This window comes from Glycine max, chromosome 5 (assembly GCF_000004515.6).
Source record: "Glycine max cultivar Williams 82 chromosome 5, Glycine_max_v4.0, whole genome shotgun sequence".
NCBI classification, from domain to species: Eukaryota; Viridiplantae; Streptophyta; class Magnoliopsida; order Fabales; family Fabaceae; genus Glycine; species Glycine max.
In genome coordinates, this window is record NC_038241.2 from 22,245,425 (window position 1) to 22,262,341 (window position 16,917).

The window sequence follows — 16,917 nt, forward strand, 5'->3', positions numbered from 1 at the left end:
TAAACTTATATCATAATACACTTTGTTTTAAAAAAGGAACAAAAATTTGTGAAAACACAATTCAAGCCTCCTTCTTGTGGTATTTTTGTCACTTCAAAATAGACAAAGAACACATTATAATTGGTTTGAATTGTTTTCCATTTAAACCAAATTAAATTAACTTATTCACATTTGTAATTTGTGTATCATCATCTTGATCATTGTTGTTACTATTGAACTACCACTACTATTGTATAACTTGTCTACTATCACTCTGCGACTAATATTATCACTACTATCCGTGTTGTTGCCAAATTATTGTAATCATAATCATTGTTATTATTGTTATTAATGGCATAATCCACTAGGCTAGAAATGGATCAAATTGAGGCTTATCTTTGATAGGCATGAACTTGACTTTTATTAAACAAACAAAGTTTGAATTTGACTTATTTACTTGCCATAGGTTGTTTTTTAAGGTCAGACCTAATTTGCATAAAAGTTTAGCCTAATTTGAACAAAAAACTAACCTGGCTTCAAAGTTTGTTTAAAAGTCTATTGGTAAGACTTATAAAAAAAAGTTGATAAACTTATTGGCCTAGGTGAACCTTTCAACCTAAATTGGCTTATTAATAATTATATTTTTTATACTATTATGTGTAATATACTCACACATATTAAGTATATGTGTTATATATAATTATATATATCTAATATAATATAATGTAAAAATATAATACAATATATGTATATAAATAGGTTAACCTATCAAGTTTGATATTTCCCCCCTAAGGCTTGGCCTTTTTATCTAATTAAGGTTTTTTTAGAATGTCTAACTCTAGTCTTTTTAATAAATTAACCAAGTCTTATATAGGTTATCAACATGCTTTCAGTCTATCTAAATTATTCCCATCTTTAGTGCGTTTGGTAGCATAGAATGAAATGAAATTGAGAACAAATATTAGAATTAAAGTACTCTGATCGAGGGGGGAACCAACAATAATTTTTTAATTTTTTCCTTTCTTTCCCCTTCATTTTCACCCCACCAAAACACACTATTTATCTCCATCATTTATATCATTGTCACCATTACCATTGAATTCTATAGTACAAAGGATATAATAGGAAATTTCAGACAATTTTTCCAATACATGTATAAAAAATCACACAATACAAAATTGATTACCTTGTATATTTTTCATAAACAAAAATAAGAACCAAAAGTTGTGTTATTATGCAATTAATTTTATTGTATTATTTTACTTGCATTGTTGCTTGATATATCTAATATAACTTAAATATTATCTTCGTTTTTAAATCTAAGATTCTTTTTTTGAAATTTGTTTGTCTCTTTTTAGAAGATTATTTTCAAGTTGTTTTTTTTTGCATTAATTATTTTTTTTTCTAAAATATCATTAATCACTTTACAATAAATGCATTATCTCTTTTATAAGGATTAAAGAAGAAGACTAACACATTAATTAATTATGTAGAAAGTAATTAATTGATAAGAGATAGATGATGAATGCCAATAAATTTAAGGGTAATTTTGAAAAAAAATATAAATTGCTAACAAATTTAATTCTACTAACTAAATTTAACCAACTTACTTAAAGAGTGAATTAGTTAAAAGAGTCTTATATTTATGGACACAGGTAGTATCATTCACATGTATAGAGCAATGTTATTTCACCAAACTTGAAAACTTGAAATTGCACACACAATCCTCCTGCCACCACCAACATCTCCTCCAACACCTCAACTAAACCCCTGAACGATGTCCAATTTGAGCTTGACCACTCCAACCACGAGGTTGCCTTCAATGGCTCTTAGATGACACCAAAATCTGATCGTAAAGAAGGTGATGCCTTTGATAAGGACCCACCCCGGAAGAAGCAAAAACAACTTGTTCTCTCTCCCAATGAGGACCCACTCCCAGAGAAGCATAAGTAACTTTTCTCTTCTGATGAGGACCCACCTCTGATGAAGACAACAATGAGGCCTCCTTTCTCTCGATGGCAGTGCCATGATTCCTGGACAAGACTGACCTCATAGCAGTTCAATGACTGGGTTGGGGAAGAGACAAGTGTTTCAAGGATACGATAATAATAAAGACACAATGGTATTTTACACACTTATTTTTACTTTATTTCTTTGACCTTTCTCTCTTAAGCCAAACAACAAAACATATATCACTTTATTTCTACAGTTTTTTTTTATAACTAAATCAAAATATTTTAATTAGTTATGATTTTCTCCCTCCAAAGCATAAAGCATATTACTTGTACTCTTTGGACTCATATGAACAAAAAATAACTACTTTCACACAAATTAAGAAAATTAGTTGAAATAATTCAATTTTACTAATCCTAAGTAAAATAAAAGCTATTCCTAACATGTCCTTTATTAAAACTTGATATCATAAATAAAATAGACTTCTTGAAAATAAAATTCAATTAAATGAAAAATTATTGAGAAATGATATCATTAATTACAGATAAAATTAATTAGATATATTTATATTTAAGTTGAAAAATAAGAAATTTTTTTGGTTTATATATGAGTCCTTGAGGAAGACTATGTTAATATGGAGGATGTGATCTTACTACTACACGTGTACTTGAATCTTTCTCATCTTTTATTACTTCTTCCTCACATGTAAACGTATCCAAGTCCTCGACTCCCGTGTTGGCAGATCCAATAAAAGCACCAAGCCGACACTTTTCTCTCTGTTCTCCTCTCTCATTCTGTCATTTTCTCTTGACTCCTTCACTTCACTTCCCCATCATCTTTTCACTTCTTTCTTTGAGTCTTTACCTTTTTTCCTCCCTCACCAAACACACTCTCTCTCACTCTACAAAGAAAGCTGAGCTGGTTGTGGGTGTTGTGGCCGCCTCACACTCTCACTTCACCACTCTCCGCGCTGGTGAGAGATCACACATCATGTGCATTTTCCTTCCAATTCTTGATGTCTGAACTCTAAACCTTTTAACCTTCAAAACTCTTCAGCTCTCAAAACTCATCACTCTTATTCACCCTTTTTATGTTCCAAACATTTTGTGTCTCCTGAACACAGTTTTGCAGCACACCATTGCTGTTCAGTTATTGTTGTCCTTTTGGCTCTTTGGATGATCCATTCCATGCACAACCACGACCTCAAACTTTGTTCATAGAGGTGAGAAACCAGCTAACACACCCTTTCTTAGATATAGCTATATATATAGCACAACACCTCTGCTTTTCTTCTTCTACTTTTATTTTTCCAAAATTTCTCTTTACTATAAAATGAGTTTGTATGGCTTCTTTAATCAGTTTGTTCTCTTAATGGAAAAACGTGGAAATAAAACATTTTTCTCGTGATTTTCAGTTGCATGCGAGTTTTTTGTCGGCTGATATGGTTTGTCTTATTTTTGGTCATGTTTGTATAAATAGAAAACTGCGACGAATTTATGTTTTATGAAATGTACGAATTTGTATCTTATGTGGTTGAACTTGAACTCCATGCGAGTACTTAAGGAGGTTACTGACAATATTTCCTTGTGATTTTAGTTGCATCCTCTGCAATCATGTTGTGACAATATACTCACATGGTTAATTTAATTTTTTGAGGGAATATTCCACATATATAGTGTGTCTCAATGGAGATCATACTGCTATTTATAATAATAGTAATGTAAAGAAATCCGGATTATGCAAGTAATGGCACTGATTGCGTGAAGTGTTGGGATTTATGTTATCTTGGATCCTTGGTTATGTTTTATGATGAACTTGTCCTTCAAGTAAGACTTACAGTAGCACACTCTCTTTCCACTGGCCTTGATTCAATGCAGGTTCCTCCCTGTTAAAGCTTTTAGCAATATGGATCAAAAAACGTGGCTTTGGAGAAAAAAATCCTCAGAAAAGACAATTATAGCTGCTGACAACACAGATCTCAGTTCAAAAGAAAATGAAGAGGTAATTTAACTGTTTTTAGCATTAATTATTCAACTCTGATCAATATAATTATAATTTATATCTTCATTAAGCTGTCAGGTGTCTGCTTGTGATCTTACCTTTTCCTATTTTGTCTTACTCCTATTAAAAGGTATTAATTTAGTACTTCATTAATGAACAATATTAGATTCCTTATTAATAAAAATGCTAATTTCCTGGGCCCTATGTTCTGAATTATTATGATCATAAAATGGACAATATAATTCTCGTTGTATCTATATATTCACCAAACTTTGAGGGCTATTTGAAATTTAGTTTTTGCTTTATTAATTGTTAAAAATAACTGGTATTTTGTCTTGTTTTACCTTTTTCTACTTTAGGTTCAGGCACTTGTAGCTGATAAAGAAGAATTGGAGAAAAACTTGAAAAGATTAAATAACAAGCTTACTTCGGCACTTTCTGATTGTAATGCTAAAGATGAGCTGGTGAAGAAACAAACAAAAGTTGCACAAGAAGTAATGGAAGGTAGCGTTTGTGTATATCTCTATCTCTGTGTGTTTATTTATCTAATAACAGCTTATTTAAAAAATGTTTTTAATTTGACCAATCTCTGATAAATTCTTGCTTTTGAAGGTTTGAAGAAGGCAGAAGCTGAAGTGTTGTCTATGAAGCAAGATCTGGATGAAGCATTGCAGCAGCGTTTAGTTTATGAAGAAAGAGTAGTCCACTTGGATGGAGCTCTCAAGGAATGTATGCAGCAGTTACGATTTGTTCGAGAAGAACAAGGGCAAAGGATTCATGATGCCGTGATGAAGGCTTCAAAAGAATTTGAAAAGGAGCGCCTAGTTCTGGAGGAACAGTTATCTGAGACAAGTAAAAGGCTTGCAAAAGCTGAGGCTGAAAATTCTCATGTTAATAAGTCCATATTTGCAAGAGAAAATTTGATTGAAGATCTGAAAAGACAGTTGAATCAAGCTGAGACAGATCACTGTGCTCTGATGAATAGATTAGAGTCCACCGAGAATGATAATACCTCTCTGAAGTATGAGGTTCGTGTACTTGAGAAGGAACTTGAGATCCGAAATGAGGAGAGGGAATTTAACTGTCGAACAGCTGATGCTTCTCACAAGCAGCACTTAGAGAGTGTTAAAAAAATTGCTATGTTAGAATCAGAATGTCAGAGGCTGCGCCTTCTGGTTCGGAAGCGGTTACCAGGTCCTGCTGCCCTGGCAAAAATGAAAAATGAAGTGGACATGTTGGGACGGGATTCATTTGAAATCAGGAGGAGCAAACTGAGCTCAACCAGTTCAGTGGTTGAATCTTCAGTTGACACTTCTCCTGAGACTCCCATTAGAAGAATCAACACTTTGAATGAGCAGTTATATACTATGGAAGAAGAAAACAAGACTTTAAAAGAATCCCTGAATAGGAAAATGAATGAGCTCCAATTCTCAAGAGTAATGCTTTCTCGCACAGCTTCCAAACTTTTGCAACTTCAGTCGCAGATTGAAGAATCGTCTAAAGCTCACATAACTGTGGAACAGCTAAGAAGTTACCTCACATCACATGAGTTCTCTTTGGCATCAATGTCTGATGCTGGCAGCGATGACAAGGCTAGCTGTGCGGAATCCTGGGCTTCTGCATTGATTTCAGAATTGGAGCACTTTAGAAGTCGAAAGGAGAAGGAACCATTGTCATGCAAAAGTGTTGGAGCTTCAGACATAGATCTTATGGATGACTTTGTTGAAATGGAGAAATTAGCAGTGGTCTCTGTTGAAAGAGGCACTGAAATCTCATCTGCTTCTTTTAAAGCCGTTAGTGAAATCAATGGCTTCTCAGAGACTGGGACAAAGGATACCACTCCTGAAGTAGAAGGTAAGGAGATCATTCCAGTGTCTGATCACATTTCAACTGCGACAAGTGAGACCATCCCTGAAGTAGTAGGTATGGAGATCATTCCAGTGTCTGATCATATTTCAGACCTCCCAAAGTCAAATAAAAAAACCTGTTCCATTGACATATTGACGGGCAATAGTCCTGGTTGGCTTCAGGATGTAGTAAAAATGGTCTTGGAACAAACCCATGTCACACACAAAAGCTCTGATGATATACTCGATGATATTAGAGTAGCTTTGAGGTATGTGAACAATCCTGATCTGTTTGACTTTGATTCAAGCAAAGACTCTGGTCATATTGACACCCAGGATCCTCCCCAGTGTATTCATTGCATCTCATGTTCAAATAATTCTTTGGTGGCTTCTGGTGATGAAAATAACACTGGCATCTTGTCAATAAAGAGAATCACACTACAATCTCAGGAAGATCTGAGTAAATCAATTGGAAAGATAATTGAGATTGTTGAAAGAATCTGCCTGCCTTCTGTGGACTATGATAGTTCAGATCCCTTGCACGAAGGAGATGGGGATATCGTTTCATACAAGAATGTAGGAATGCCAACAGGCTACATGGTTCGTGTTTTCCAGTGGAAAACATCTGAACTCAGTAATGTTTTACGGCAATTTCTACATGTGTGTTACGATTTACTGAGTGGCAAGACTGATTATGGAAATTTTGCCAAAGAACTAACAATATTATTGGATTGGATTATGAATCATTGCTTTTCACTTCAGGATGTTTCGAGTATGAAGGATGCCATCAAGAAACAATTTGATTGGGATGAGACACAGAGTGAAGGTGAGACAGAGAATGAGATAAGTCATTTTGCAGAGGAAGACAAGTTGCAGTTTCCAAGGGAAAACTCGTCATCTTTGCCTCAAGTAACTACTTTGGATGGTCATGATCTTCAGAATGGAGAGATATATTGTAAGGAGAAAGAAGAACTTACAAATATTAAAGACAAATTGATCAGTGCAGAATCTCAAAAGGAAGTCTTGGAAGGGAAGCTTCAATCAGCTACTGATAGGATTGAATCCTTAATGAATCAACTCCAGGAATCAGATAAAACTATTGACAGTTTGAGATTGGAGATACATTCCTTTAAAGAATCAAATGGAAAACTTGAGAATGAAATCAGAAATCAGAAACTGATAATTTCAAATCCTGATGCACAACATTCAGAAGAAGAATTAAAAGAGGCTCGTAACAAGGTTTTGGCTTTAGAAGTGGAACTGGAGAAAAAGAACAGCAATTGTAAAGAACTAGAAGCCAAATGTATTGAATTGCAGTTCCAGCTTGAAAGGTATGAATCATCCTTACATATTTGTTTCTGTTCAATATTTTTTTTGAACATTTGGCTTTTAATTTCTAATTGTTAACTGTCACATACCAAATTGTTGTTCTCAGCATGTCAAAGGAGTGCTCAAACCATGATATTATTGAGAAAGATAAGCCACTGCATAATGTAAGTTCATCTCTTTCTAGTCCTTTTTCTTGTCAACTCCTAGTCAGATTACTAGTTCTTATGTAACTTTCAAGAATATTTAATTAAGGTGAACCGTGATTTCTACTAAAACAAAGTTAGAACTTATAGTATTTGGACTTATGTGACTTTAACTTGCCTTTTAAATTACAAACTGGAAATACCAATCTGGAGCATGTAAACATTGAGCAATGTATCCAATATACAAAGCTGAAATAGATGAAGTGTGGTGTTGAAGTTGCACATAAAATGGGCTGGGTATATCTATATTTGAAATTGTCTTAATTAAATTTTCCATCTATGATATCCTTTCCTATTATCAACAGGGTCTTGGAACTTTCTGTATCCTCGGAGTATAAAGTGAAAATATGTGACTAATGATGGAACCTTTTGTCATGTTTTTTTTTTTTTTTTCAATCATAATTTCTAAATGATGGATGAATGATAGGTCTGATAATAGAAAACACCTAATCTGTTCTATTATAATTTGTATGCCCCTCTAGACTTCATTCAAGAGTTAGTCATCATATATTTTTCTGTAGATTAGGAGCTTCAACAGCTGGCTCCATATTTAAAGAAAGTAGACTGTCTACATTTTATATGCTCTTTTTGGGAGCAGCTAATAAAACCTAAGCAAAGCACTCCCTCAGTAATTTGGTGCTTATATAACTGATTTGAAATTGACTAACTAGGTCAGTTTCTTTAGGGAACCATTGAAGAAGTTCTATGAAGCATTACAAGTGGTCCTAATAAATGAAAATAAAGCTCCAATGACATGTTTGGTGTTTGCAAAGTATCAATCAGAACAATAGACAAAAATTGGAATAAAAAGGAACTATCTACCCTGGTGTATGATTGACTAGCAATAAGTTGTAATTTAACCATTCATAGGCCTAATTTGCACAAACTTCTATACAGGAATTTATAGGAGAAGAAATAGAGAGGTAAAATGGATCAAATTCTCTAATAGGTTAAAATCAAGTTCTTCATCTTTTGGAAAAGATGGAATGTGAAAGGTTATAAATAAGTTACGGTGCACAAGTTGACTTTATATTAGGTGACAAGTTTAATTCATTTTACCTCAAAATTTTCTTTTCCTATAAGTGTTTGTTGAAAAGTTTATCCAAAGTGGGCCTTATACTGTGCCTTCTGAGTTGATTACCTGTGCAAATGCATTCTTGTGGTGCTTGTGTTGGTATTGAGTTAAGGAGTTTTGATCAATCCTACAGGACTGGGAGATAACAGCTGCTTCAGAAAAGTTGGCAGAGTGTCAAGAAACCATCCTTAATCTTGGGAAGCAGTTGAAAGCGATGGCTGCACCAAAGGATGCTTCCCTTTTTGACAATGTCATTGCTGCCCAATTTAAAGCAAATACCAACACTGCCGCCACCACCACCACCAATGTGGATCCAAGTCTTGCCCCTCCAAAATTTATGAAAGTGAAAAGTCGATCTCTACTCGATCAGATGCTAGCCGATGATACTAAAGCCAAGGTTCCCAAAGGAAGCAATGACAACTCGAACCCGATCACCATTCCTGGCGTTCTAGAGCCCCTGGAAAAGATTCTAGTTTTGAATGGTGTTAAGGATCACGAAGACAGAACCACTGATAATTCTTTGGCCATTGTACCAGCTAAGAAACCAGGAAGTGGAAGTTTGTGGAGGAAGTTATTAAGGAGAAGGAAAAAAAGTGCCATCTTGAAAATATCCCTCTAGTTGTACACACGAAATGCTCATACATAATAGATTGTAGTGTTGTTCAGTACAGTACTAAGCCGAAAGAAGGAAAGTATATTTCTGTGTGTTTCTGTGTTTTGCTCTTGAATATACACCTGAAAAACTAACAATCAGAATTCTTGTTATGAAAGGCACCCACCATTTTTGTTAGGGACATACAAAAATGAAGCTTCCTTCATTTTTGGCAAGCTTACTTTTTTTTTTTTTGCCAAGGAAGCTTCCTTCATTTAAATGGTGGTTAGGATATGATAAGATATGAGGACTCTATTAAGTAAGCTTACTCGTGCAAAGGACTCTATTAAGTAAGCTTCCTTCAATCAATGGCTTACTTTTTTTTTGCCTTGCTCAATGCTTCAGAAAGAGAGATTGCTTAAAAACATATAGCGAGTGTAGTTTACGGAACGAGTCTAAAAGCCTACACTGGGATTATTGATTAACAATAAGCTAGCCACGCAAGGTAGACTGATTCAAAGACGGATACCATAGGCATTGAGAATTGCTTATAGAGAAGACTGACTACTGGTGCGGAAGATGAGCTGTTAATAAAGATTCTCTTACTTACGCAATTCAGTCTTTAACAGCGCTTATCCCGCATCCTGGACTATTCTTAATGTTCTTACTGGGAAACCGTAGGTAGCCTATATGCTATAAGTTTTAAGAGCGAGGACCGAAGGGATGGAAGAGGCATGATAGCGAAGATCAATCCATCTCAATTACAAAAAACATTGCCTTGGGCATGCAACCCAAAAAGATCGAAAGACTGCTCGCTCGAAGAAAATTTAAAGGAATTTGTCGGCCAAGCCCCTTCGATTCGGCAACAAGAGTCAGTTATGGAATAGTCTTTTGGTCGACTTCTCCTTTTTGAAGGACTTTCTGGCCGGTAGGCTTTCTAGCGGACCTACTTTGCTGACAGGAAGGATACGAAATAGATAGTTGCGCTTGCCTTCGCTTAGAAACTCTACGCCCCCTATATATATATAGTAAGGCATGCTCTCGAAACTAGATTCACTCGTTCTTGTCTCCGGCGATTAACCATCTTAGACTCCGAGTTCTTCTAACTGATGACAAGTATATCTAACTCTAAAAGATCTCGCAACTGGAAGGCTTAGGCACCTTGCTTCAGCTGCTTTCCTTATTTCCTGACTTAACTTGCCTCACTGGCTAGATACCTTCCCAATACTTGACTTGAATGTGAAGGGATAAAAAGTACGTACTTGCTGCTTGAGAGCTTTCCCACTTTCAACTTACGCGTAAACTATCTCCCTCCCCTATAGCAAAACCATTCCTACTCTACTATAGTATTTGTTTGCTGGCGCAGGTAGTAGAGGCATTCTCCACTCCAGCAGTAGTATATGTAGAATCTGAAAGTGAAAGGCTGAATTCCCGGGGAATCCTGCAGGCTCCAGCTCGGAGACTGTATAGGAGACCATGCTAGCCTCTTTGAGGCACTCCTCACTCCTATTCCAGCTACTTCCCTAACTCACAACAAGCGTTGGTAGTGACATTAAAACCTTAATTAATAAGAAATAATATAAGGTATGAGATGCTACAAATAGAAACAAAAGAGAGACAAAACAGTCAATGTTGAGTTGAGCCATCGACAACTCTCGTGCAAGCACAAGGAGGAGTAGCCCGATGCTTGTGAGTGACACGGATAAGTGCTACCAGTTTGCGGAAATAGATTTGGATAGGCTTACTTAATGCTGATCGCAGAGACTCAGACCCTCAAGACCTTCTAAGCCGAGTAAGGTCCGCTTGGGAATGAATGTCGAACCGTTTGGATAGCAAAGGAAGAAGGAAAAAGTGCGGCAGCTTTGGCTGCTTGTAGAACATTGTCTGAAGAGCTCACTGAAATACGGTTTCCAGCTCCTAGGATCGATCCTTGCATTCAAATAAAGGAGCTCTCAAGCTCGATATTTTCTTTCTCGGTTGATACCAGCACACAAAGATCTTCCCTATGAACAGGAGGCAAGATTTCTGCTAGCTAGGGATTGGGGTAGGATAAAAAGGCACCCAATGCAATGAAGAAGACTTTGCGAAAAGGACTGCTTTCGATTCTTTCTTGTCTATAGGATTCTGTTGAGAAGAGGGGACAAGCATCCGACTCGATTTCATGCAGGCTGTCCTAACAAGCCAAATATCATATAAAAAGATAGGATGTTTCGAGAAAGTCTTCGTTTTTTGTTTCCTTTGAAAGTTCCTTAAGAGCAAAGAGGCGATTCGTGACCTGGAAGGCTGCTAGCAAGAGGTTCTGCAAGAAGGAGCTTTTGGACAAATCCGTTGTCCGTGGCATTGGGCATCACGTTAAAGACCCTTATAAACAAAGGACTTACATATATAATACCCCTCGTGGTAATATCATAAAAAAATAAGGAACACCGGAACTCACAACTCCGCATATTTCTTACGGGATTGATGCGAGTTTGAACCCTATAGTAGAGCTTTTGGGCTAACGTTCTATTTTCTGAGTGACCGGCCTCGATTGCTCAGACGTGGGAGCTGCCCTCCCTAAGCTTTTCCTGATTTTAGGGCTGACATGTTTCATTGTCGTGACGAGGAAATTGTGTATAGAAAAAGAAAGAAAGATGATTCGCTTTTTTAATGTTCTTTTAGCCTTTCGTGAAGCTACCTTGTTTACCGGATCCAACCAACGATTAGAGGTATGCCCGTCCGACTTCGGTACCTCAGGTCGTAATTAATTACCCAATTGGCTCAGTTTGAGTTCTGACTATAGCTGCAACCTATCTCATGTTGGTGTTCAGTGTACCAAATCCTGGGTACAAGATCTCAAATCTTGCATTGGATTCGATTCAGGATACAAATTTTTTTTTTTCGAGAAAAGGTCCCATCCTTCAATATCATGATTGGGTCGACCAGGCCAGATCATGAGTGAATAGAAAATCGAAAAATATGATTTTTTTTTGAATTGTTGACCAACATTTGTTTGATAACAATTGTTTCATAATTTTGTTCCCCTTTTAGTTATTATTGTCTGTCGTACGGTACGACAGAGGGGTATCTATATATACGCCATTGTTTATGACGCTGTAAGAAAGAAATTGTGCAAGATTGTACTTAGGTTTACTTTATCTTTTTTTATATGGATTTCTCTTGTTGTGCTATGCTGTTTGATGGGTCTAATCTTTGATTGGTTGAGCCCCTTTTTCAGGCCGTCTTTTTGAAGATAGGGGTTGCTTTTTGTAGTTGATTCCTCTCCATTGCTTTCTTAAAATTGGGCCTAGCAGGGGGACTAGCCATGGCAATCATTTTTGCTGTGAGGACCCTCCTCATTGGAGGGAATTCCAGCCTTATCCACTTATGATGAGCTCGGAGGGTCCTAACCAGGGATGGACAGATCTCCTGGGATCTGCAGAAAGCGAAAGCGTAGGCACGTCGTCCTCCGTTAACCAACAAGGGGCACGCCCTACGCCTGCCCAAATGAAGTAGCTCCCCCTGTCGTCACCTATCCTTATCCAGAAAATGAAATAATACGGGGAGATAGTGTGGAATCCATTGAGCGGAGGTTTTTGGGGAGATTCTTCTCTCTTTCAGCCCATGACATACAAATGGCCCAGATTCAAGCCAAAGACCTATTCGAGGTCAAGGTTGATATACTACGGGTCATGGCGGGCCTTGACCTAAGCGGGGATTGGATTGGATGGGACGGGGGGCGCGAGCATTGGAAAATCCGTGTACCGCCACAGAGGAGGAGTCCTTGAGTAGACTCCATCAAATGCTTGATGACCTATAGACTGCGGGTTTGCAATCTGCATCCTTCTGGCTATAGCTCGAAAGAGTGCCCTTACGGGCAGATGAGGACCAACACTCTGCCACCTTGGACATGGATGAGATTGCGTGCAAGCTAAGACGCGACGCTCCCTGATGTGTCATTATTTTCTCCTATTTCTTAACCTTTTTGTCACCAATTTAATTACTGATTAACTCTAATTGTCAAATTTATTATTCAGTTTTATCAATTGGGCAATTTCAGGATAATTATAAGCAATTGGGCAGAGCCAAATTGGACTTGAAGAGAGCAGACAATTTTATTAGATTTCATCTAATTTCATTTTATTGCGTTCAGTTTTTATTTCGTTTTAGGCCGAAATAATGTAATCAGGCCCAGTGACTTTGAGTGACCCTTATAAATAGCACAGCCTTGGGATTCGTGGGGGACTATTCTATTAGATACTATTCTATTATTCAAGAGAGAATACCTAAGCTGAGTGCATGGAGTTTTAGGGTTTTACGTTTTTAGCTTTGTATTATTGTTCACGTGAATGCATTTTTCCATTTTCTGCTTCTAATTGCAATTTCATTTTTGTTCCTTCTTCTGCCTTTAGCTTCATTTACGTTTTCTACCTTTAGCTTCATTTATGTTTTCTGCTTTCGTTGAATTTATGGAAGGCTAAATTTCTAGTGTTGTTTCCTTCTGAGGATGAAGCATAACTCTCTTTGAGGTTCTTTTTTTTAATGTTGCTCTCCTATCGGTTTTCCCTTCACCAATTAACCCACATTCGTTGCTGTTAATCTATGCACACTTCATGTTCGATTAATTGCCTCTGTGCTTAAGTTACATTCGTGCTTAATGAACGAGGGATTAATTGGTGTATGTGTTGCTTAATCACATATTGACAACCCTAAGTTAATTTTCGCTTAGTAAATTAAATTAGGGTTGGACTAACTGGTTAACTGTTAGGGATAAAATCCTCATAACCTGGGATAGGAGAATGGCTTTTGAATCAAGAGGATACAACATGTTTTTAATACTGTTAATTTTCTATTTCAGCCTGCTTGTTCTTTAATTCACAAAACAAACAACCCCCCCAATTGTTACTGTTACTATTATAATGAAGCATATTATGAAAATTTGGTTAGTCATTGCTCGTTGGGAAACGACCTAAGATCACTTCCTAGTTACTGCATTCTAATGTTTATTTGATTTGGGTACGGCCTCGATCACTCCCTATGATATCTTTGGTCTTTTTCCCATGCTCTCTGTTGATCAACAACCAAGCACATCTCACTTTCGTTATTCACTACTCTGTGCAGGAAAGACTATCTTTATGGAGGGAATTTTGATTTCTCATCACTATGTTTCCACTCCATTTTCATTACGAAGATGTATCACGTCAGGATCCGTTGCTCAAACTGAATCACGCCAACGTTATGGAAGTTCCTGGATCGTGTGAAATAAGAGTAGTACCAAAGGCACCCTATGATTTCATAATAAAAAATGGAAAATTGGCTATGGACATTCCGTGCGGTCAGAAATTCATACGACACAAAGGGGTTTGACAGGAAAGTCATTTCGATCCAATCCATTCTTGGGGTCAAATAAAGACAAAGGATATGTCTAATTTTTCGGTCAGAATCTCGACAGTAATGTCTCTGTTAGATTCTCCGGTCGAAATACGGGAAAACTCCATTCAATTCTCGATGGAAACGAAGTTTTGCGAATTCTCCCCGAAACTAGAAGATCATTTCGAGATCTTCAAAACATATTCGAGGGTTCAATGTGACTATTGTCACTTCGGCCAACACACAAGATGAGACTTTACCACTGTGGAACGACTTTTTGCAAAAAGATGAGGGAGAAACTCAGTAAGAAAGAGATGTCGGATCAGCGAAATATACGAGATCACAAACGCAGATTGCTCGCAGCTAAATATGAATTGAGACGAAAGCTTTATAAAGCCTTTTGTAAAGATTCTGATCTTCCTAGTGATATGCGGGACAAACTTCGTTATAAGTTGTCCAAGTTGCCAATAAATAGTTCCTTTGCACGAGTAAGAAACCGATGTATTTCCACGGGTCGCCCTCATTCCGTATATGAGTTCTTTCGAATTTCTCGTATCGTTTTTCATGGATTAGCATCTCGAGGTCCTTTGATGGGCATAAAGAAATCGTCTTGGTAGCAACTGCCAAACCAATAGAACAAGGGTTAGCTCTGCAGCTGGTCCACAAGCAAGGTAAGTAGGTTCATTACCGGCTGACTCCGAACAGACCTAATGGAGTAATCCCTTATCTCGGATCGGAGATGCTATGCTAACGGGGCTGGAATTGAAGTGGGGGACCTGTCTACCGCCTGTGTCTATCTCCTGTCAAGTATGCTTCCCAGACATAGACTACATATAGGGTAGTACTCTTGGATATAATATCAACGCGTGAACGTGAACATAACATTAAGTTACAAATGTAACTCCCGAGGGATCGACCACTATTCTAATCTAAATAAAGTCAGGCGGAGAACTGTTTTTCATTGGAGCGCCGGAGTGCAGAGGTTGTTCCTATCATGGAAGTCAGAGTGTGGGACTGAGCCTTCTGAATGATAAAGAAAAAAAAGTGCTTAGTTTCGTTGGAAAAACCAACGCAAATAAATATCATATTTACTTTATCTCGCCCAACTTCTAAGGATAGATAGAAAAGGTTGGAGAGAGTGACTTTTGAAAATCTCTCCTTTCTAAAGCTGCGCAAGGCGGCCCCACCCCCAGAACAAAGCCTCACCCCTCTTTTCCCCCCTTTAATGAAAGACCCTCACCCCGCTTCCTATTCATTTTTGGGTCGGGACCCGAAGGCCTTTTTTTTCTCAAGAGGTGATTTCGAGAATCAACCAACCGAAAAATCCGTAGCCCAGGTGACTCACAACCTCCCTCTCGCCCAAATAAAATGGGATGAATTAAAAAAAAGAGAAGCTTTTTGATTGATTCAGGGTGCAACGAAACCAAATTCTTTCAAGGCAAAAGGGGGGCTTACTTACAATAATGGATTCTTATTTTTAAGTAGGGCCCCAAAATGAAAAAAAGGTGGGGGAACCAGAGTTGTTATGATAGGAAAGAGAAAAAAATGAGGAACCAATGATTCTCTCTTCTTAAAGAACCTATATCCTCCACACTTAATCAACATTTGATAGATTATCCAACCTCGAGCAATCTTAGTTATTGGTGGGGCTTCGGTTTGTTAGCTGGTATTTGTTTATTCATTCAGATAGTGATTGGCATTTTTTTAGCTATGCATTACACACCTCATGTGGATCTAGCTTTCAACAGCGTAGAACACGTTATGAGAGATGTTGAGGGGGGCTGGTTGCTCCATTATATGCATGCTAATGGGGCAAGTATATTTCTCATTGTGGTTCACCTTCATATTTTTCATGGTCTATATCATGCGAGTTATAGCATTCCTAGGGAATTTGTTCGGTGTCTCGAAGTTGTAATCTTCCTATTAATGATTGTGACAACTTTTACAGGATACGTACTACCTTGGGGTCAGATGAGCTTTTGGGGAGCTATAGTAATTACAAGCTTAGCTAGCGCCATACCTGTAGTAGGAGATACCATAGTGACTTGGCTTTGGGGTGGTTTCTCTGTGGACAATGCCACCTTAAATCGTTTTTTTAGTCTTCATCATTTACTCCCCTTTCTTTTAGTAGGCGCTAGTCATCTTCATCTGGCCACATTGCATCAATATGGATCAAATAATCCATTGGGGGTATATTCAGAGATGGATCAAATTTCTTTTTACCCTTATTTTTATGTAAAGGATCTAGTAGGTTGGGTAGCTTTTGCTATCTTTTTTTCCATTTGGATTTTTTATGCTCTTGATATTTTGGGCCATCCCGACAATTATATACCCGCTAATCCGATGCCCACCCCGCCTCATATTGTGCCGGAATGGTATTTCCTACCGATCCATGCCATTCTTCGTAGTATACCTAACAAATCGGGAGGTGTAGCCGCAATAACACCAGTTTTTATATGTTTGTTGGCTTTACCTTTTTTTTAAAAGTATGTACTGCGCAGTTCAAGTTTTTGCCCTATTCACCAAGGAATATTTTGGTTGCTTTTGGCAGATCGCTTACTACTAGGTAGGATCGGATGCCAACCTGTG

The 16,917-nt window shown here is 37.4% G+C and overlaps 2 protein-coding genes across 2 annotated transcripts; both read left to right on the forward strand.

Moving 5' to 3' along the window:
* The first annotated feature begins 2,648 nt into the window (after window positions 1-2,648).
* On the forward strand, window positions 2,649-9,092 carry LOC100784061 (filament-like plant protein 7). The gene is made up of 6 exons (XM_006579824.4): window positions 2,649-3,154; window positions 3,810-3,933; window positions 4,293-4,437; window positions 4,546-7,111; window positions 7,216-7,273; window positions 8,521-9,092. The coding sequence occupies exons 2-6, from the start codon at window positions 3,838-3,840 to the stop codon at window positions 9,004-9,006; spliced, it is 3,351 nt and encodes a 1,116-aa protein (XP_006579887.1). The 5' UTR covers window positions 2,649-3,154; window positions 3,810-3,837; the 3' UTR covers window positions 9,007-9,092.
* Window positions 9,093-13,995: 4,903 nt separating this feature from the next.
* LOC100796566 (60S ribosomal protein L5, mitochondrial) lies at window positions 13,996-16,497 on the forward strand. Its single transcript, XM_014775574.3, is given in 4 exon segments — window positions 13,996-14,305; window positions 14,308-14,380; window positions 14,382-14,523; window positions 14,525-16,497. Coding segments are annotated over 4 exon segments (510 nt in total). The 5' UTR covers window positions 13,996-14,121; the 3' UTR covers window positions 14,636-16,497.
* The last annotated feature ends 420 nt before the right edge of the window (window positions 16,498-16,917 follow it).

Bases quoted from the DNA above. Each gene is read 5' to 3' on its own strand.
- LOC100784061 (XM_006579824.4), top strand. From the start codon at position 3,838: ATGGATCAAAAAACGTGGCTTTGGAGAAAAAAATCCTCAGAAAAGACA. The intron at 4,438-4,545 runs GTAGCGTTTGTG...TTGCTTTTGAAG, and splicing joins TGCACAAGAAGTAATGGAAG to GTTTGAAGAAGGCAGAAGCT. The intron at 7,112-7,215 runs GTATGAATCATC...TGTTGTTCTCAG, and splicing joins TTGCAGTTCCAGCTTGAAAG to CATGTCAAAGGAGTGCTCAA.